General features: G+C 50.0%; 7 protein-coding genes across 7 annotated transcripts; 3 read left to right on the top strand and 4 right to left on the bottom strand.

The window, feature by feature from the left end:
* Positions 1–75: 75 nt before the first annotated feature.
* On the bottom strand, positions 76–3,167 carry BC939DRAFT_499107 (uncharacterized protein; the record flags this gene model as incomplete). Its single annotated transcript, XM_051559906.1, has 2 exons — positions 76–1,363; positions 1,441–3,167. The coding sequence occupies 2 exons, from the start codon at positions 3,165–3,167 to the stop codon at positions 76–78; spliced, it is 3,015 nt and encodes a 1,004-aa protein (XP_051416641.1).
* A 4,968-nt stretch (positions 3,168–8,135) lies between these two features.
* Positions 8,136–8,693, top strand: BC939DRAFT_379507 (ribosomal protein S26e; the record flags this gene model as incomplete). The annotated part of the gene is made up of 2 exons (XM_051551727.1): positions 8,136–8,310; positions 8,581–8,693. Coding segments are annotated over 2 exons (288 nt in total), but the record flags the coding sequence as incomplete, so codon positions are not given.
* Positions 8,694–9,195: 502 nt separating this feature from the next.
* Positions 9,196–10,405, top strand: BC939DRAFT_437759 (ER lumen protein retaining receptor-domain-containing protein). Its single transcript, XM_051553739.1, has 4 exons — positions 9,196–9,442; positions 9,543–9,802; positions 9,916–10,166; positions 10,265–10,405. The coding sequence occupies exons 1-4, from the start codon at positions 9,352–9,354 to the stop codon at positions 10,299–10,301; spliced, it is 639 nt and encodes a 212-aa protein (XP_051416639.1). The 5' UTR covers positions 9,196–9,351; the 3' UTR covers positions 10,302–10,405.
* A 662-nt stretch (positions 10,406–11,067) lies between these two features.
* Positions 11,068–13,806, top strand: BC939DRAFT_489410 (uncharacterized protein). Its single transcript, XM_051559415.1, has 3 exons — positions 11,068–11,919; positions 12,012–13,263; positions 13,400–13,806. Exons 1-3 carry the CDS (start codon positions 11,490–11,492, stop codon positions 13,779–13,781), a joined length of 2,064 nt encoding a protein of 687 aa, XP_051416638.1. The 5' UTR covers positions 11,068–11,489; the 3' UTR covers positions 13,782–13,806.
* A 144-nt stretch (positions 13,807–13,950) lies between these two features.
* On the bottom strand, positions 13,951–14,313 carry BC939DRAFT_437754 (uncharacterized protein). The gene has a single exon (XM_051553738.1). It carries the CDS (start codon positions 14,214–14,216, stop codon positions 14,037–14,039), a length of 180 nt encoding a protein of 59 aa, XP_051416637.1. The 5' UTR covers positions 14,217–14,313; the 3' UTR covers positions 13,951–14,036.
* Positions 14,314–14,333: 20 nt separating this feature from the next.
* BC939DRAFT_437752 (enhancer of polycomb-like-domain-containing protein) lies at positions 14,334–17,314 on the bottom strand. Its single transcript, XM_051553737.1, has 7 exons — positions 16,695–17,314; positions 15,982–16,326; positions 15,722–15,874; positions 15,330–15,623; positions 15,014–15,193; positions 14,618–14,901; positions 14,334–14,513 (listed from the first exon to the last, which is right to left on the bottom strand). The coding sequence occupies exons 1-7, from the start codon at positions 16,851–16,853 to the stop codon at positions 14,405–14,407; spliced, it is 1,524 nt and encodes a 507-aa protein (XP_051416636.1). The 5' UTR covers positions 16,854–17,314; the 3' UTR covers positions 14,334–14,404.
* Positions 17,315–17,464: 150 nt separating this feature from the next.
* On the bottom strand, positions 17,465–20,003 carry BC939DRAFT_221246 (uncharacterized protein). Its single transcript, XM_051550785.1, has one exon. It carries the CDS (start codon positions 19,677–19,679, stop codon positions 17,559–17,561), a length of 2,121 nt encoding a protein of 706 aa, XP_051416635.1. The 5' UTR covers positions 19,680–20,003; the 3' UTR covers positions 17,465–17,558.
* Positions 20,004–20,175: the final 172 nt, after the last annotated feature.

The following is a 20,175-nucleotide window of genomic DNA, read 5'->3' as shown; positions in this document are numbered from 1 at the left end:
TAAAAGAGAGAGCTGTTTGTTCCGCCAACTTGCCGCGAGCGGTATCAAATAAATGACAAAAGAGCATAGAGGATTCTAGTATCCGCGGACGCCAATGCTCTCGGTTGCGAGGTTGCTATGGTCAAGCAAAAAGATGTCCAGATCTTGCCATCCACCGCCGACACGGCACAAGACCTTGCGAGGTCGCTTCTTGCCGTGCTGAGACGCCTCCTCAGCATGCAGAGCCGCCAGACTTCCACCCGAGTGCATCGATCGACGGGCGCCCAGCTGGGTCCTCGAATGGTTGGGCTGAGGATGAATACCATCATCCGTTCCACTGTGGCTGCCCCCGCTCGATACACCAGAGTCCTCCTCAGCAGCAAGGCGACCGTACTCCATCAGTCGGCAGAGAACCATTTTGCCACCGATCAGAGAACTCCCCGAGTCGTCCATGCGACCGCCAAAGTAGTACTTGCCATCACCGAGTCGTCGGACTGGGATCTGGATTGGGCTTGCGTTCACGACCTTCGCAAACTCTTCGTCGAGCTCGTCGCCACGGATGGGAGCATAGGGCTCAGCATCCTCAACTTGGATCTTCATCCTGTCCATGAGGCGGATGGATGATGCGATGGAAGAGACAGACGATGCCGTTGGGCTTGTAGGCTCCTCGTAGGCTGAGTACCGATAGGAGTCTCGCCCTAGACTCGACGTTGACCCTGCAGCCGAACCAGGACGAGAGCTGTAGGTGTGGTGTCCACGGTCATCGTAGTAGCCATGGTGGCTCTGACGCGATGCCATATGTGCCGAGCCTGGAGAAGAACGACCCTCCTGCGCACCATATCCATAATGGCTTTGACCCTGAGAACTGTTAGTGCTGACCTGTCTCTGGCGTCCTGCTGCAGTCAGGGGCGTCTGAATTCTGGATGACGAAGACTGTGATGCGTAGCTATTTGGAACTGGGGATGAAGCCCCACGGCCATACTGGGGACGTTGCAACTGAGGCGTTGGGCTCATTGCCGAGCGCTGTGGCGCGGCTCTCGACGATGGCATGGGCAGGTTTGTCATGCGACCACTACCAGATCCAGGGGTGGGTGAAGGGGAAGAGATGCCGGAACGAACGCCATTCGACAACTTGCTATTGCTGCCCGAAGGCGAGAACACTGGCTTGACCTGGGAGGAGACCCTGGGGATCGAGGGGCTGCTGGTTGTGCTTCTATAACCACCCGACATCGAGGAGCTTGAACGTCCTGTTGGTGTTGGTGCAGGTGACTCCATGCGATGTTGACCCACGCTGGAGACGGGGCGGGGGATAAAGGTTGCTGCAGGCGATAAGACCTGAGGGATACCTGGAATTCCGGGGGACGACAGCGACACAGATGGGCACCTGAAGACAACGAAAAAAGCAAATATTAGTATTGTAGGCTTGGCGCGTTAAAAGATCTTGAGAGAATTAGCACATACCATGGACGCAAACGGTACCCGTGCTCCCCCCTGGTTGGACTGGGGCTCAATGATCGGTAGCTATTCAAAGCAGCTGCAGTGAGAAGACCAGATTGCGAAAGGCTGCTGTTCGAGTTGGCAGGCGACCATGGGCGGTAGTCGTAGTATCCCTCTGGTGAGCGGGTCCTGGAGCGACCGCGCGTTGGCACAGGGGATCGCGCGGATGATGGGGTCTGACGACCACGCTGAGCCGGCTGCTTCGTCTGGGTTGACCTTTGTGGTGTTGGCTTCTTTGGAACGGGCTGGGAGGAGGCGTTCCAGCCAGGCTTGGGGGTTCCCTGCTGGGCACGTCTGGCTGCAAGAGCTGGCGTCTCTGTCTTCTTCAGAGGAAGCTTGGGCAAGTACGGTGTCCTAGAGTCGTCGAGGATGTCCAAGAATCTCTCGACATTGTCCAGCTCCCTGTCGACTCGCTCGATAGCATCCTCAAGCTGGTCCCACCTGACATTCATAGCCTGATGTCTAGAGATGACATCCATGTTGCGAGTGGTGCGACTTTCGATGCCATTCTCAAGCATCTCGAGCATCTGGTTAACAGCTGGGGTGTAATACTTGTGCTTGGCCTCAAAAGACTTGAAGATGCTGTAAAGATGCTCGCGGTCGATGGGGGCATCGGGAACGACCTTCTGGCGAACCATCAGTGAGATGTGGTCCAGAAGACCCTGGCAATGGACGACTGCCCTCTCGATCGACTCCATCATGGACTCGACCTGCTCAGAAACTTGTTCAAAGGCTTCGAGCCACTTGTCATCCTTGAGCTCCTCGCTGACACGCTCCCGGCGGAACTTGAGATCGTCCCATCGGCATTGCACTTGCTGGTACTTGCCCTGGAGCGCATCCTTGGACTCGTTGCCTAGACCTGCTTCGTCCGTAGGCAAAGAACCCACACGGTTGTCCAAAAAGTCGATCCGAGCGATTAGGAGCTCGATCCTAGAATCGACTTGGGCCAAGGTTTCCAAGCTGCGCTGCTTGGCCTGGGCGTCAGTCTGGCTGGATGTTTTGCTTGGAAGGAAGCCCTCTTCGTCAGAGGTCATAGCGCTTCGTTCATTGTTATAGGCGTCGATACTTGAGCAGATGTCCTCGATATCTGCGAGGACATTGTCCATGTGCGTCATGAGTTCTGCGCGGAGTCTTGCGCCAGCGAGATCGCCCTTGACCTTATCAAGCATCTGCTTGAGGGATCCCCAGCTTGACTTTATACTCTGGGTAGTCTGTTGAAGGGTTTGTTCGATCTGTTGCGACGAGGCTTCCTCCTGTTCGGCAGGGGAGGCAGCCTTTACTCTGGACTCAATCTTTTCTTTAAGCTCGACCAACATATCGACGTTGGGCTGGAAGCGGTTCATGATGACATCCATCTCTCCGACGTCGCGCTTGTCAGAGGCTCCTTCTTGCCCGACATCCATCTCGAGGGCAAAGACAGCCATCTCGGCGGTCTCAAGCCATGTGGTGAGGCTGGTAGAGGCGCTGAGAAAGCGTTCGTGAAGGGTGCTTAGGGGGATAGAGTCGTAGGAGGAAAGAGCATGATAGATGTCGCTGTAGGGGACCGGTAACCGCTTGAGGTTTTCAATCTGTGAATAGTATGATTGGTAGAGGGTTGTAGTTGATGATGGTGCGACAGTAGCGTCTGTAGATGATGTGGAAGCGGTTGTTGTTGAGGACTGCATTGGTGCGACTTCCTGTGATAGTGACATGTCTGTGGATGCGGTTGTTGTATGTGTGTATGTATGTTTATGCAGGTGCTGGTGTGCTGCTGACGAGAGTCGTCTGCGGATGTGTTTTTGTCTAGTGTGATGAGTGAAGAAGGAGGAGTAAGTCTCGGGGCGCGGTACACCAAAAGGCTGGTTCTATGGCTGGGAGGAGATGAAGGCAGCCGATGGGGACGAGTGGATGCTGGGATGGGATAGGAATGGTCAGGCAAGGGATGTGGCGGCCGTTACGGATGTGCATCAATGGGGGTGAGAAAGAGAAAGAGAAAGAGAAAGAGAAGGAAAGAGAGAAAGCGCTTTTGGCTTTTGGCGATAAAGAACGAACAAAGACCGACAAAGGCGCGCTGAGACAAAAGTCCGCCAGGGGAGGCTGGGATTGGCTGGCACGTATATCAGGGACACGCGTGGCTGCAAGGGCCAATCATGTGTAAAGGCTGCTTTAATTCAGGAACCAACTTGGTGACCAGACACGGAGTTTAGCACTGTACTCCGTATCTTGCCACAAAAGCCGATAATCAGCTGTTTGGTCTAGGTGCAGATAAGCCAACCAGAGCGCGTCCAGATGACTGTGCTCTGTGCGCCTCCTATGTTCTCCTAAGCACTGTCACTGACATGTGCAAAAATACACCTCGGAAGGAAACCAAAGAGGAAAGGGCCGATTGCCAGTGCGCGAACGCTGGAATAGAGGGGCAGTATTTGTAAGAGGCAGAAAAAGAGAGCAGTGGAAAAAGGAGATGTCATGGATGCTGGGACAGCGATTGTTCAGTCCAAGGCCAGCAGTGTGGAACGGGAAAGAGGGGATTGTTTGTTGTTGCGGGTTTGAGGGAGGACAGAGGGAAGAGGGAAGGGAAGGGAGGGCGGTGTATGTACTGTAAGCGCTGTACGTAAGGATATGCGTGCATGGCATCTATCTGTCCCTCTCCCACGTAAACGAGAATGTGTTGTTTCCCTCCCTTATCGTACGAAAACAAAAAGGAAAAAAGGAAAAAAGGAAAAAAAGAAAAGAAAAAAGGCTGGATAGGGACCGGGAAGAAGGCAAAAAATAGATGTCCACGTTGACCCACTGGGTCTGTGACAATGACATGTGGCATGTGGCAAGATACGGCGGTACGCAGCCATTGCCATCGACTGCTCGCTTGAGCGTGCGCGCAGCTGCTTACGTTCCAGTCGTAGCTGTTTCGGATGTGTTCAGTGATCTCCTCGGTTCTTAGTGATCAGGGATTGTGTAGGATCGAGAACGGGATCAGAGATCGTTGGAATCGAGGAAGGGAGGGAAGGAGGGGAGGTGCATGCGACTGAAGAAAAAGAAAGAGAGTCGAGTTGATCCTGTGCTGTTAAACTGCTGACTCACCTTGATCGTCAAATGAGAGAGAGGAAGAAGTGGTGGCAAGCGGGAGAGGAAGTGATTCGGGGCGTATGTAGACCTGCTCGTATGAAGTGCTGCTGGAAAAAGGAATATGTGTATATAAGATCAATGGATGCGCTTGGCTGGCAAAATCTAGTTTTAGTGGCAAATGAAGTGTGAAATGAAGTGTGGTGAAGTGGAGTGAGTGTGAAGTGAGGAGAGAGTGAGAGAGAGAGAGAGACAGAGAGACAGAGAGAATTGATAAACGAGAGAATGTGAGAAATATAAGAGAGAGAGAAAAGCTTTTGGGTTTTATTAAGAGGAAGAAGAGAGGGCTACTTATTGGCCTTGGTTCGATCGCCGTTTGCTGAGCATTTCTCGAGAAGGACAACGAAATGTGGTCCAGGATTTCGCTATCGCAGGGCATGTGTATAGAAGGCAGGGAGGCATCGGCATGGACACACACAGAATCCGACTGAATGGGATACAGCCAATAGACTAGACTATGGTGAGGGTAAAAGAAAAGGGACTGATTCAATTGAATCAAATACAGACAAAAATGAGGGAAAGAGGGCAGACATATGATGGACCGATTCACAACTCAGTCTGAATAAACCATTTGTCTGAATATAGGCTATATCTCAATTGGAATCTATTCTAACTTGCGTCCGATGAGCATTGGCATATGATCGCAACCCATGGCCCTGACGAAGGAGGACTACCAACGACATCATCACCCGCATCAACACAGTTCCCCTTTTTGCCTCCTTGATCCTCAATGTCCTAATTCAGTCTGATTACTGTACACCACGACGACTCTACTAGAGGCAAAGTCAGAACCGATCATGTCGAGTTCGGTCCAGGGCTGTACACATGTATGTGCAGTCGCATTGCGCTGCACTGCACATGCGAATGACGACGATAGAGGAAGAAGGAGGGACAGGATAAGAGGCCGATCCAAGGTCCATAGCTTTGCTCCATTGCTGCAGATCCCTTATCGGTCCCACGGTCCTGCTGCACTGCTGCACTGCTGCACTCTGTAGTACCGCTATTTCAGCACGAGGTCCCCGCCCAACCATGCGTCCATCACGAACACACACGTTTGGTCTGAAGGGAAAGATGTCAGTGATGATGCGGTATGTATCCCTTTGAGCAAGATCAACTGAACCCACACTCTTTCCGCTCCTCTCACTCGAAATTGATCGGGTCGCGCGCTATTGGTAATTTCTCCTGCGCATGCAGTAGTATCATAGGCTAGCCTAGATAGCTAACTGCAGCAATGAAAGACGGTGCCTAATTACAATGATATCGTCTGAACCAATAGCCCTTTGTCCATGGTCCATGCTGCCATTTCACTAATCGATGTTCTAATCTGTGCATGGTCCAGAGTTCAGATACAAAAATATCGTCGCCCAAATAAATAAACAAACAAACAAAAAAAAAAAAAGTTGCATGCGAAAAGGTGCCCCATCCTAATGTTCAACATCCGAGAGAGCAGCAATTCTAGGATGACAGAGTAGGATAGTTACTATCGATCATTTCTCGAGCTGATAATAATGGCCTGAGCAACCATGGCGCGCTTGTCTGAGTTGAAAATGAAAGAAAAAGAGGGAATAAAAGTGCTACCATCGACGGCGTACTTAAGCGAACAAAAAAAGCGAAGAAGTTGATGCCCCGCGAAAGAACCGCTGCACTTCGTCAACGCCGATTGCCAGAAGCACAGGAATAGAAAAAGAGATGCATGGAAATGGCAACGGGCAGAAGACTCTCTACTGAGACAACTCTGCTGCCCAAACATCCGATACACGCTGTGACCCAAGCGCAGGTTATGCCCCGATGAAGGCGGCACCATGTAAACTTTTATTCCCACACCCCTCACCACATAGCCTGCAGTAGCTAATGGAAACAACGCATACGAGTACGGCTACGTGGCGACAGAGTGGAATGGGTCTTGTCCTGAACTGGGCTGGGGACTCCTTCATGCGTATAGGGATCATTAGCATCATACTGCATGAAATGTGGCCAGGGCAGGCCCAGCTCACCCAAGAAACCACTTGGGCATTAAGCGTTTCCCTTTTTTCATATTTTTTTTTTTTTTTGTTGGTCATCCGGGGTAATTGCTATGAAGGTTTCTCATCCCCTCCCCCTTTGTTTTTCTGGCCTGTCGCCAACTGACTCTTGAGAAAATGGCGGGAAGGCCAAAACCTCCTCCCCCTCTCCGTGCTCCTTTGTCCGCCCACGCAAACACGCGCTCGCACAGAGCGCAAAAAAGGAGAGTAAGCAAGCCCTCCAATTTCGTCCCCGTTGGCGCACACAACAGCAGGCATCCTTGTGCCCATTCGTGCACTCGTGCAGGAAAAAAGTGGAGCAGCCTAGTCTACCATACAAACTTGCCACGCGCATGACGCCAACGTCCAAACCAACAACAACTGCCTATCGCACAGGCACCAGGCGATGGGCTGTCCAAATCCGCTTACCGGGCCCTGGACTTGGGGATACTGTTCATGACACACTACCTTGCCATGTGTCTTTGTTTGCTGATGTTTATCATGTGCAAGTAAGGACAGAGATGGCCCGATGACGGGCGCTCGACAGCAGGCAGAGAGATACCTACCTATCTCCTCAAATCCATGGAACGACCATGGTTTCATCATGCAGGATCGGGAACAGTGAAATTGAGGATTTGTCAAGACTAAAGACCCGACCTCTTCTGCAGTCTCCTTGGAGATAAGATCCCATAGAACAGCACAGGCCTCATCTGCATTGAACGATAACATTTTGACCAGCTGATTCAAAAACCACCGCTTCAGCGACATCGCACTTTGGCATATTCCCTGTGCAAGCATAAGCTGAAGAAGGGAGGGGAAGGGCGTTAAGGGGTAAATCAACTTAGATTTTACATTTTATCCTTGTGCAGTGCCTGTTGCTGGAGCTCCTCCTTTCACTTCCAATCATGGAAAGTATATCTGAATGCAGTCCTGGGTCCCATCCACCCATCCCGGCACACAACTATCAATCCATCGACATATTGGCATCTGTTCGCCATCATCGCCATCGATTTCTTCGACGAACATATCATTATGCCGGATTCTGGACAGAACGGCATCATCCTTGCAGCATTCCTGTGTGAATCGTCCTTCAGCTGGCACTTCAGACATTTTCAAAACAGCCTCGATTCGACATTAGCAAACTTGCAGAAAAGCGCCCTTTCTTAGGAGCTACCAGCATCCCTAAAAGGACTTGTGGCAAAGCACTGGAGACGATGGTTTTCTCTTGGATGGTCCACTTTACCAAGCGCCATGGACGATCAGTCATAGTCTTTGACTGAACTGAACTCAGCGTGCGAGCCTTGTGCATGCTCTGCGCTCTGGGATGCTGTATGAGGACCCTGTATGCATCCATGACGCGACTTGGAATCGCCTGACGTGTCATAAGTGATGCCCGACGTTTGATCAGAAAGTGAACAATCTCAGGAACTGTCAGGGAGACTATCAACGCGCACTGGATCCCCTCACCTCCACACTTTGTTGCAACACGATGTCGAGAAGCAGTAGTACTTACCGAGTCTTGCATCCTCTGTTCCGCTTCAACGTTCTAACTAACAGACCGTCAAGAGAAGAAATCACGGACGTAACAAGAACGGACGTGGCCACGTCAAGCCCGTCCGCTGCTCCAACTGCTCTCGCTGCGTCCCCAAGGACAAGGCTATCAAGCGCTACACCGTCCGCCCCATGGTTGAGTTGGCTGCCGTTCGTGATATCACTGAGGCTCTTGTCTACAAGGGTAAGGCTTGGATCAGCACTTCAGTTGGCAGGAACACAATGGACAACAGGACAATCTGGAACCGCCACCTTTTTGTCATTATTCGCGGTCATGTCGAGGATATGGACTGAGATCATTTGTCGCCGCACGATCCAGGTTCGGGACCAGAAAACACCGCCAGGAAGAGCACTGGATTGGGACCTATCTGGACGCTGTCATGGAGGTGTTATTTGAACCTGTTTTCCAATCTGAATATGACACTGATGCAATCGGCTCCTTTCATCTCAACAGAGTACACCTTGCCCAAGTTCTACATCAAGATCCACTACTGTATCTCTTGCGCTGTTCACGCCCACATCGTCCGTGTCCGCTCCCGCGTGGGTCGTCGCAGCCGTGCTCCCCCACCACGCTTCCGCTTCAAGGTACACGATCACAAAGACAGTGTTAACATTACAAATGGTGGTACCACTGGGAATACGTCAATACGGTGTTAACGGATTTTTCTATCTACAATTGACGTTATGTATCTTAGGATGGCAAGAAGGTCGCCCCTGCCCAGCCTGCCAAGCCTCTGTAAAGTGATCGCCGGTGCCTCACTAGCGCTGATCTACTGAACAATCTTCAATAAAATGATTCAGAAAGAGAGGAGACTCTTTGCATGGTCAATGTAGAGTGTGCGTCTGAAAGCCCCTTTTTCCGTATGGGAGCAGCAGCTCGGTTGCAATTGATAGTACACGCGTTGGTGTGGTCTAGACACAAGAATACGGACTATGGACGCGAAAGTGAATGTGCAGCTGCGATTTAAAGTGCACGATGTCAAAGTTTGCGCAAAGGAGCTGGACAAAACCAAGAATGATGTCGGGTTCTCTAACCTGGCATGGACAATGCTCGTGCGAGACAGACAACGCTACTTCACGAGGGGGGGAGGGGAGGGGGCAAATATGCCAGTTCTCTCACTCCTAAGTCCAAGACTACGGGCAACATTCTTTGTTCTGACCCCTCTTTTTCTCACTCTCAGTCTCTGAACTTTTTCACTCATTGCAACTGATCAATCTACTCGCCATGAACTTGTTTCGTCTGGTTGCAGACCTGATGCATCTGACGTCGATCTTCATTCTCCTACTGAAAATGCAAAAGACGCGCTCAGTAGCAGGTATATAGTGTCAGCAGTGGTAAAAGCACCATTGGATCAATTCCTCGACCCAAAGCTCGATAAAAAAAATTGACAGCATAACGACGATTGACTTTGGTAGGGATCTCATTCAAGACCCAAGCCCTTTATGCCGCCGTGTTCTTGACGCGATATACCGATCTGTTCACGAACTACGTTTCAATCTATAATACATCAATGAAGATCTTCTTCATTTCGTCGTCGCTTTACATTGTCTATTTGATGAAATACAAGTTCAAGGCCACGAACGACCCTCACCAGGACAACTTCCGCGTTGAATACATCCTGGCTGGTGCGGGGGTACTCTCGCTGATCACTAACTATGCCTTCACAGTACAAGAGGTAACTCAGAAAGATCATGAGCCTGTTCACTGCATGAAAGGGAAGACGCTGGTAGACAAATGACCCTGGTGTTTAACCGCCATCTTGCCGATCTGAATTGATCGATTGAACAGATTCTTTGGACGTTCTCAGTGTATCTCGAGGCAGTCGCAATCCTTCCTCAGTTATTCATGCTGACAAAGACAGGAGAGGCCAAGATGATCACGACGCACTACTTGTTCGCACTGGGTGCATACCGTGGCCTATATCTCATCAACTGGATCTATCGATATCGCGCCGAATATTACGTGGACTGGATCGTCTGGATTGCAGGAGCAGTACAGACAGGACTCTACTGTGACTTTTTCTTCATCTACTTTACAAAGTAAGGATGTCCTATTGTATCCATTGTCGCTGTAAGCTGCCCATGGATATTGACAAGCGACGCGTATTGAGCATTTTATTTTTCAATGTCGAACTTAGGGTCCTGAAGGGCGTCAAGTTTGAGCTGCCACAGTAAATGGGCCTGCAATTGATAGACAATAGAGAAAGAGAGGGTTGTGTGTGTGCACGTGGGGACTATTTTGAGTGGATTCAGTAATAAAGCGAGCAGGAATTGCTGAACGTATTTTTATATCGACGCGGCCCACCCCCCCCCCCCCCCCCATGCATCGCGCTAAAACTAGTATTTATGGTACTCCGGCTGCCTGCTGTAGTTCAATTTCCGACAATGATGTTGCGCTTATCAGATCGAAGTGGGTGGATGTACGTTTCCTATGGTATGCCCTCAGGTTTTTTTTTGTGTGCACCAGATGTCTGTAAATCTACAATTGAGATGCTGCATCCCATTGGAGTCGGTCTGTGAATATCAATGAGTGGGTTTCACAACCAGGAGGGAGCTGCTCAAGCCCCGCCTAGTCAGACTACTTGTGCTCGTGGGAGCAAGGAGCGGAGGTGCCGACGTCTGACGATTTACATGGATCGCGGGCTGCAATGCGTTCGTTGAGCTGAGCTGGCGATGGGTGGTTGCATGCGCAATATAGGTCGATATAGTTTCAGCGCGAATAATTGAGAGCACTCGTTTTTTTAGCATCGCGTTCCACAGGCTCGCCACTATCCATCGTATCCGTACCTAAATCCATGTTTCCTATACTGGAACATCCCTCGCATACAATATAAATGGTATGAGAGCAGTTGTCCGCTCGTTCTTAGCGTGCTTTCCCGGTATGGTTCTGTTTAATTTAGAAAAGGAACAAACGGAAGCTGCATCCCTTGTACCCCACTCGCGCGTACTGAACATCCCTCACCCCCGCTGCACCTGGTTCCGTAAACCACAAATGCATCCACATCCTCCCTTCCCCCCCCATCCACATCTGTGTAAAGTACAACACATACTATCGAGTGTAGCCCTGATTGCGCCCTTTTTATAAAAGATCGCCGGCTCAAGGGCGTCTGCCAACTTTTCTTTCCTCTCGCTTGTCTGACACCCCCCTCCCACCTTCTGTACCCTTCCCAATTACCTTCCCTGTTACCCGCGAGGATCCATCGAAACCTGGTTCCTCCCATCCCTCCCCTCCTTCCCACATCTTACTGACCCCTTCCAGCCCTTTTCAGGGATAACCAGCATACCTCTCTCTTCCATTCCATTATCAAACCCTAATTAATCGATCTGATAAACATTCATATCATCTGTAAAAAAAAAAGAATAATGAAAGTCGCTTCCATCCTCACCTTGGCTGCAGCCGTGTGCGCGATCCCTGTTAACGCAAAACCCGCAAAGGCACCAGCTCCTAATGATCCCTGTGCATTGATGGCCAAGCAAGCCGAGGCCTCAAAACCAGCCCTGACCTATGAGGCCGTTAAAGGTTGTTTTAATGCACACAAATTCAGACCAGATGTTGCTGAGAAGGTCTTGACATCGGTCGAGAACCTGTTGGGCAACTTTTATGCGTTCGTGGACCAGGCCAAGGTGGACTCGAGCAACGTCCCTGGGTCGCCCTTTAAGACTCCCAAGGTGGACCTGATGAAGGAATTGGCCAAGCTTCGAAAGAAGAAGGACTGGAAGAACGATTATGAATTCCAGATGGCGTTGAGTTACTTGACCTTCTCGCTCAATGACGGTCATCTTTCCTATCGAAGTAGGTTCCAACTAGTTGTATCGCTCTCTGGCATCCAGTATTGTCGAATTTTTTATCGCGATGGCTAACTTTTTTTTTCTTTGTATATCTAGACAGCTGCTACCAGACCGCATCATTCTACCAGCCCCTCACACTCTACGCGCCCGTCGTCGACGGCAAGCAATCCGCCCGTGTCTTCTTCGTCGACACTACCACGACGACGAAGGGTCTCCCGAAGGACCCTGCATCCCTCACCGACTGTGCAGTTCTCACCATCGACGGTAAGCCCGCCCTCCAGGCCATCCAGGAATTCACCGACCGTACCTCGGCCATCTCCAAGGATCCTGGCGTCCGTCTGAACGATGCCCTCGCCAGTACTTCCTGGTCCGAAGAATGGTACTCCAGTCCCGGAGGCTTCGCTAGTCGTTGGGAGTTGCCTCAGAAGGCCTCCATGGACTACACGATCCAGTGCGGCACCGGTAAGGTCCAGAGACTGACAGTCCCCTGGACGATCAGGCCCTCGGATGAGTTTGAGACTGGTTTCGTCAAGGATGTCAAGTCCTACTGGGACGTCCAATGCTACGCCCTCGATGACTCTAAAAAAAATGAAAAGAAGACTTCGAGAAACGTTAGGAACGGCTCCCCTCGCCGTGGCGATGTTCGTGTCTCTGAGAACGGCATCGAGTCTGAGATTGTCGCGCCTGCGACAGCTATCTTCCGTAAGCGCGGAAAGATTTCAAAGGCCCAGGACGGTCCCAAGAACGGTAAGGGCGGTGAGGGCCCCAAGACGATCACCCAGGCCAAGCTCGTGCACACCTCCTACACAACCGCGTTCTACCGCCTGACGAGCAGCCAGTTGTCCGACACCTGTGTGGCCGTGATCGCGACCGAGGACGCCACGCACTTTGATTTCGACACTGAAGACTACACCGATGTCATCAAGGGTTTCCAAAAGTTGCAGGACCAGGGATGCAAGAAACTGATCCTGGACATGACCAACAACGGTGGTGGATCCGTCGATTTCGCGTACTTTATCAACCAGTTGCTCTTCCCGGATGCAAAGCCTTACTTTGTCCAGGACATAAGGGATAACCAGCTGGCGCAAGCGGCGGCCAAGCAGGCGGTCAAGCACAAGCATACTGATTCGATCTTTGACGCCAGGAACTTTAACTCGATGGCGACCCGTAAACCGTTCAAGGATGCGTCAATGTTCACGAAGGGTGTGAATCAGAAGCGTGGGGGAAGCACCGCAACATACACCCAGAGGAATTTCTTCCCCCACAGCTGGCCCTTCCTACCACTCGCCAAGGGCAAGCAGCTCAAGTTCAAGGCCGAGAACATGGCCATCGTGTCGAACGGTTTCTGGTGAGTCTTTCTATCGGTTTTACTTGCGGTCCAAATTTTGTCCGCGCCCGTTTTATTCCGTTTCTCTTTCTTTCTTTCTTTCCCGTCGTTGAGATGCCTAACACGCCTTTTTATTTATTGTGCGCTGTAACTCTAGTGGCTCTGCCTGTACCATGATCGCGACCCGTTTCGCTCTGACCCAGTCTGTCAAGACCTACGCGATCGGCGGCTTGGCAAAACGCCCACTCTCTTACTTCTCCTTCCCCGGCGGTTTCGTCATGGAGAACGGCCAGATCATCAACGACCTCGACAACATCAACATGAAGAACACCAAGGCCAGCCCAACCTGGCTCCCGATCGTGGGCACGATCAAGGTGGCCGTCGGTGAGATCTACGCCTTCGAGAACAGCACTGTACCTCTGGAGTACGATGCCAAGCACTTCCCAGCAAATGTTCATCTGGATCAGGACCCGGTCTCGGCCAGACACCCCGATCAGGTCTGGGTCAAGATCGCGAAGGATTTCGGCAAGAAGAAGTAGTTAGTAGTAGTAGTAGTAGTAGTAGTAGTAGTAGTAGTAGTAGTAGTAATGGCAGTAGAAATAGTAAATTCATAGATTGGCTTGGACACAGCGATATATCGATATAATACACATAACTAGTTCCGGTCTTTAAAATTTGTTCAATACAGTAGAGGGGGGTTTTTTTTTTTTTTTTGTTTGATCGCTGTTCGTCTATGGATCGGACGTAGCTAAACTGGTATGGATATGTGTGTGTGGGATTGCACTAAGGTCGTACTATACATAGAGCGAAGGACTACTATACAAGACCAATGTCGGAGATATAAAAAATAATAATAGTAAGAGGAAACATGATAGAGACAACAGCAGCAACAACGATAGAACAATGGAGAATGAAATCTCAATAAAGTTAATGAGTGCAAGCAAAGGATCACGCGGCGAGAATAAACGCGGCATACTGGTGCAGGTGTAAAGTACAGGGGAAGGAGGCTAAATGTTATGTGCAAGACTCCAAGTGTTAAAAGGAAATCGAAAGGAAGAGTAAAAAAAAAAAAAAAAAGAAAAGAAAAAGAAAGATGCGAGTCGGATGGTCAAATTGCCGAATTGAAGTAACGAGTGGAGAACAAGAGCACAGGAGGATATCTCTACTGTGCATGACCAGGATGACCGATCGAGATAAAGTGGTGTCTCGTCGATGTGGACAGGCTCCGGAGGTCCGTCTCGGACAAGAGTGTGCATCGATAACGGATCAGACTACGACCAACGACAAAAAAAAAAAAAACCAACAGGAGCCATCAGTACAAGTGTTCGGTTATAAAACAAATACTGCCACGAAGAAACGCTGTAAAGACACATACCCATCGCGCAAGTCATCCACAATATCATCGTGGTGATCGTATGAGTCGTCGTCGAAGCGGAACTTGTCAAAGGTGTTAATGCCGTCGTAACCATAGACGTCCTTGATGTTGTCGTAGTAATCGTAGGGATCCCTGAACGCATTCCTGGGACGATTAAGATGGCGGTCGATATGGATACGGCCACCGCGACCGATGCGCCTTCTGAAATAAACATCCTTGCTTGCACGCAATGGCTTGAAGCATTGCTGCGATACGTGTACGGGGAAGGATTGTTGGGATGGGTTCTAATAAGACCAGCAATTTAAATATAGAAAAAAAGATACAGGGCATAAGTAACGCATTCAAAGAATAACCTCAGATATCAGAAGATCTGCAATGGTATGTGAGAGAACGTACATCTGTGAGATCTTCCCAGCCAACATCGTCCTCACGACGCTTGGCAAGTTCTGATTCAATGCTAGAAAGACCCGAGCGATCTTTCTTGGAGTCGTCGTGCGAGGACATCGAGTCGCGATCCTTGAAGTTGAGTGGGATGCGGATGGTCGCACTTGTCTCTCCCATCTTGCGCATTTTCTTCTGTAGATCGTCAAAGAACAGAAAAACGATGATACAAAGAAGGTTCAGATTATTAGTCGCTGACCAAGAAATCCATCGATAAATTGAAAAAGTGCAAATGGTATAGAGTGACATGAACATGGCCTTGATCTCTTACCTTCTGGTGCTGCAAGTCGTCGTCGTCGTCCTTGATGCCAAGGTTTCTCCGGTACTCACGCACCTTGCATCGCTGATCAAAGATCATATGCTCAAGCACAAGCGATTCCTTGCGAACTTTCTCGCGGCGTGAGACCATCTCCAGCAAACTGCGGGCGCTCTCCATCTCCATTCGCAGCTTCCTGAGTTTCTCGATCGACTGTTGGTCAGTGCGTCTGGTCTTGCGAATAGGCTTGCTCTCACGACGACGGAAGCACAGGTACGGATCAGCTTCATTGCGCACCACCTCCTCGAACTACAGTAGCAAATAGTATGAATGTTGAGCAAGAGGTTAGCAAAACACCCATGATCGGTATAGAAGAAACACGCGCGCGTCAATCTCAATATACTTGCCTTCAATTGAGGTGTGATGACTTTGCCGCCCCGCTTGATCCTTCTCTCTTGCCACCAAGGGTAAACGGCGGAGGCTATGTTTCTGACTGCCAGGAGCTGTGGAACGGTGAACGTGGCCTTCAGGTCATCAAAGGTTGGAATCTGATTGGTATCCTGCGTTACATGAATCATGACAAGGAGTAAAGATAAAGCGAGCAAGAGTTAGCAGACAGGCTTCAGCTCAACACAGACTGCAACAGGTGCTATTTAATGATACTTACAAGCTGCAGATAGGGAACGCGCTCGTTCGTGATCTTCTCAAACTGCCACATGATGAGTTCAAAGTGGTCTTCGTCCAGCTTCTCCTCCTCTGCAGCCCGCTTCTCGTTGAACTCTTTCAACCACTTTTCGTCCTCCTCGTCCATGTTGTATGGGCAGCCAATACAGTCCTCAACTGTAGACGAGAATCGAATGAGCGTAGAGGGCTCAGTGAACGCACGACTGTAGAAGTCGTGGTAGTTCTCAATCTTGCGACTGGCATCAGGGGTAGGAATATATAGGGCCTTGGCCTCACCAGTGGTACTCGAGAGATTGGATGCAGAGATCGCAGCTTGCAAGTGGTGTTCCTATAGATTAATATATCATAGTCAATCATTAGAAAGTGATATATGTATTCTAACACGCACTGGGAGACCGTACACAAGAACAGTTCCCGCCAAAACTCAGATAAGGTATTGAGACAAGATCGCTCAGTCCGAACTGGGGCAGGAACCAAACTCAAATAAAGCACGCATATGACGATGGAACGCGACGGAAGCATATTTTGAAGTAAGCGAATGGTTCGCTGTTTGCAAAGATGTGGATAGCGCTGACAACGACGAGTTTCATCCAGACTCAAAAGGAACACGGCCGCATAGAGATTTGTTTTGTTGAGATAAAAAAAAAAATGGCGGGAAAATATGTATAATATATAAAAAATCGCAGGACAACGTACCGACTCTTCCTCCTTGTCAACACCGGTCTCTGTCTGAGGAATACTGCGTTGCAAGCTGACGGACTCATCGAGATCAGGGATATCGACTGCGCGATAGACATGCAACAGCTGCTTGTTGTTGATCTTACGGTTCCTGAAACGGGCCCCGACGTTCTTCATAGTGAACCAAGGGCTGACTCAGCTGTGGTGTGTATGTGATAAAAGATGGGTTTTGATTGGCAGGTTGTGTGTGTACGTAAATCAAGAATGTACGGGTCAGGTGTGGCCTTTTTCGGGTTGCGCAGTTTATAAGAAAAAATGGGGAAAGGGAGAAAAAGGAAAGACAAGGCAAGGTAGGGTAGTTTTTCAGCAGGAATAGCAGGCAAAGATGATTATGAATGAGGGGATGGTCATTAGATGAGCAATGATGAGACGAGTGAGTTGCAGATGTTTTGATTAAGGATGATGGGATGAATGATGCGATCCTCGGGCGGTATTGTCGTCCCTCGATGGCAGTGATTTGAGGTGATGAGGGGTTGTGTTGCTGCAGCAGGTCTTTTTTTCTTGGGTGCTCGTTCGAGTGCGAGAGACAAAAAATTTTTTTTTTCGGCGGGCCAACAATTTTTGTTGGACAACTGAGGATTCGAAAGCTTATTGCTCATTTTGGAAGTGATGACGTTCAAACATATAACCGGATTGGGCAAGTAGCAAACCTGCTCTTGCGGCCTTCGCATTCTCATTGGGCAGCCTCCCAGAGCGCGCTCTTTAGACACATCAGATATGAAGAATATGAAGATAGACATCGATGCGTTTCTGGTGTTACATTTTCATATATGCATAATAATATAGGTGTGCGTGCATGTTTTTTTTACATATGTAAGGTCTTTACAGAACCACATCTCGTTCAAATTCCCCAAGATGAATCTGGAAGCGCTGTGGGTTGTCTGGGTCCACCACAGCTGCCCGTAATTTCTCTGCTACTTGAGTGCCTACGTCCAGCAGCAGTTCACCCATATACGCCTCAATACTCTGCACACCTTGAGAGATGATTGTTGAGAGACTCGTCTGTTCTGTAGTTACATCCATAACTTCTCCTGTACTTCCTTCATGATGGCGTCTTCGTCCGCGATTCACGCCTCTCGTAACATCCCATCCGCCCCGTCCGCCTCGAACTCCGTGCCAGCCCCATGGTCCCCCTCGACCTCGACCTCGACCTCTAGAGGTATCGAAGGGTCTGGCTCCATGCTCATTCGTGGGTCTATAGTAATCATTCCACTCCTCCTCTTGCACTTCTTCCTCCTCCTCCTGTGCTTCTTCCTCTTCCTCTTGTTTCTCTTGTGTTTCTCCTGTCTCCCTTGCCTCTTGCTTCTCCTTTGACGCTTCAGGGTCGCCCTTTCTTATGCTAGAGGCTCGTCTCATTTCTTTTTTCCCCATTGCCTTGGCAGTGCGCTTTTGTTCAATCGCTCTTCGCTTCATTTCCATTGCTCTCTGTTTTGCTTCGATGGCTTGTCGTTTTGCTTCCTTTGCTTGTCGCTTTGCCTCCTTCGCCTGCATGTCATGTTCTTGCATATTAGCCTTGTGTGCTGCTGAGAAATCGACTGAATCAGAATCCACATCTGTATAAGGTGTTTCTCGAAAAACGTCTCCTTGTCCAACAGCGGTTTCTGTCTCAATAACCGCCTGCTCCGATGGTGCTGATGGCGCCGAATCAAATGTTTTCCGGTCGCTAAAGTTGTATTTTGTAAGGTCCTCCTGTGGTGTGGTGGTAATGCTCGGTGTCAAAGTTGACGTTTGTTCCGTACTGAGTTGCGAGCCTGAAAACGGGCTATGTCGCGTGGATGGAGATCCAAAGGACAGGCGTGGATCCCAACCATTTGACGGTGAAGAGGGATGTATTCTCATATGTTTTATCCGCTCTTCCACATCCCTGTATCGCCCCATCCGGAGAACTTGTGAGGCCTCCTTGTCCTTTTGAATCTGACATTTCTCCACGGGCTCGTCGTGACCACAATCCAAAATGTATGTAGCTGAATTTTTCGTGTTGTGTTTCTCCGGCTTGAAAGCTTTGGTGTCGGTGCCGCGGACAAAAGTATTAACCTTGGTTTCCTCCCAGTCTCCACTGACAGATTTGCTCTTTCCGAGAGCCACAGTTTTGACGCCTGGATACCGTCGCTCGATCATGTCGTCTCCAGCTCCATTTCTTGTGTTCTCCATGAATCCGCACGATCGAGTGAGGAGGAACGCGACTGCTGGAAACATGAGTGGGATAAGCGCAACGCCGATCCAGGGAATGCTGCACAGATACCATGCTCCGATTGCGAATCCTTGCAGCTCGAGTTCGTACTGTGACATCCAAACACGCTCCTCCCATCCCTTGAAGTTCACTCGCGCGAGATATGGTTGCAGTAGTTCGTACATAAGGAGTTGCTGCAACAGGAGTGTTTGAACCACCAGTACGGGCCAGCGGGGTCCAGTGAAGAGTGAGAGAACAGCAATTTTCCAAAGCGAGCTTTTTATGCCCCTGTATTGCAGGATCTGGTCCACGGCGACCAGGCCTAAGCCGGCACTTGGGAGATAAAGGATACCTGAGCGAGTGACGAGGAAATCGATGACATGCATGCCGATCATGACCTTGAACAACCGAGCGCAGTATTGTCGTGCTTGAGAGAATCTCTGAGGCTTTGGTTTCGCAAGAACGTCGGATCGTTCTGAGCAGCCAAGGGCTCGTACTGTGGCTATGAAGAGGTTGTCCCATGGTTCCGGGTGGACGTAGCGATAGAGGAGGATTATGGGAAAAAAGAGCTGGTTGACAATCCTGTAGCACCTCGGGAAGATGTAAGTCAGGCCATTGACGATCGTCTGGATGATAAGACAGCGGACGGCGAGGCTAAGGGCAGTCCTTTTGGTATTTCTGCCGTGCTTGTAGCGGAAGGCCTCCCAGAGGTGTTTAAGACCTGACCCAAAGCTAGAAAGCCCCTCCCAAAGCGGGTCGGCGGTAGGGGGCATACCAGCTGAGAGAAGTGAAGGCGATATACAAAAGGAAGGGTGACAGAGTAAGTGTGGAGTGGAGTCAGGCAGGAGAGCAGGTGGGGGTTGGTGTTTGAAGTGAGATGAGTACGATGAGATGTCTGGATGTGTGTGAGAAAGAGAGAAAAAAAGTGAAAGGTGGGCGTTGTTTGCCAAGGCGAAGAGGAGGGGCTGAGTCGTACAGGCAACCTCGAAAAAGGAAGTTTTAGCTCTTTTTCTCCTTCCTCTTCTTCCAATCGATCAAGGACCGAATCGCATCGCGTCTGTCCTCTTTCCTTCTCCCTCTCACTTTGGTGGCAAAGAAAGAGAGGAAATAAAGAAAGGAGTCAGGGAAATAAAGGAGAGAGGCCATCCTGGTCCAAGTAAAAGTACACTCTCATCAGTCGCGAAATGCCTTGCGCGAGAAAAGGGGTTGGGGAAAAGGTGCAGCGGTTGTCGTGGCGGTGATCAGCTGCCTCGTTCAGATTGTTCAGAT

The sequence above is a fragment of the Gamsiella multidivaricata genome (genome assembly GCF_025024155.1).
Source record: "Gamsiella multidivaricata strain RSA 2152 chromosome Unknown BC939scaffold_5, whole genome shotgun sequence".
NCBI classification, from domain to species: Eukaryota; Fungi; Mortierellomycota; class Mortierellomycetes; order Mortierellales; family Mortierellaceae; genus Gamsiella; species Gamsiella multidivaricata.
Note: the sequence above shows the minus strand (reverse complement) of the source record. Positions and strands in the feature narration are given on the sequence as shown.

What these genes read in the sequence shown, in the direction of transcription:
- BC939DRAFT_437759 (XM_051553739.1), top strand. Translation starts at nt 9,352, where the DNA reads ATGAACTTGTTTCGTCTGGTTGCAGACCTGATGCATCTGACGTCGATC. An exon ending in AAAGACGCGCTCAGTAGCAG is followed by an intron (nt 9,443 to 9,542) that starts GTATATAGTGTC and finishes TGACTTTGGTAG; the next exon opens with GGATCTCATTCAAGACCCAA. An exon ending in TTCTTCATCTACTTTACAAA is followed by an intron (nt 10,167 to 10,264) that starts GTAAGGATGTCC and finishes TGTCGAACTTAG; the next exon opens with GGTCCTGAAGGGCGTCAAGT.
- BC939DRAFT_437752 (XM_051553737.1), bottom strand. Translation starts at nt 16,853, where the DNA reads ATGAAGAACGTCGGGGCCCGTTTCAGGAACCGTAAGATCAACAACAAG. An exon ending in TTGACAAGGAGGAAGAGTCG is followed by an intron (nt 16,327 to 16,694) that starts GTACGTTGTCCT and finishes ATTAATCTATAG; the next exon opens with GAACACCACTTGCAAGCTGC. An exon ending in GCGTTCCCTATCTGCAGCTT is followed by an intron (nt 15,875 to 15,981) that starts GTAAGTATCATT and finishes CATGTAACGCAG; the next exon opens with GATACCAATCAGATTCCAAC.
- BC939DRAFT_437754 (XM_051553738.1), bottom strand. Translation starts at nt 14,216, where the DNA reads ATGCCGCGTTTATTCTCGCCGCGTGATCCTTTGCTTGCACTCATTAAC.
- BC939DRAFT_489410 (XM_051559415.1), top strand. Translation starts at nt 11,490, where the DNA reads ATGAAAGTCGCTTCCATCCTCACCTTGGCTGCAGCCGTGTGCGCGATC. An exon ending in CGGTCATCTTTCCTATCGAA is followed by an intron (nt 11,920 to 12,011) that starts GTAGGTTCCAAC and finishes TTGTATATCTAG; the next exon opens with ACAGCTGCTACCAGACCGCA. An exon ending in ATCGTGTCGAACGGTTTCTG is followed by an intron (nt 13,264 to 13,399) that starts GTGAGTCTTTCT and finishes CTGTAACTCTAG; the next exon opens with TGGCTCTGCCTGTACCATGA.
- BC939DRAFT_221246 (XM_051550785.1), bottom strand. Translation starts at nt 19,679, where the DNA reads ATGCCCCCTACCGCCGACCCGCTTTGGGAGGGGCTTTCTAGCTTTGGG.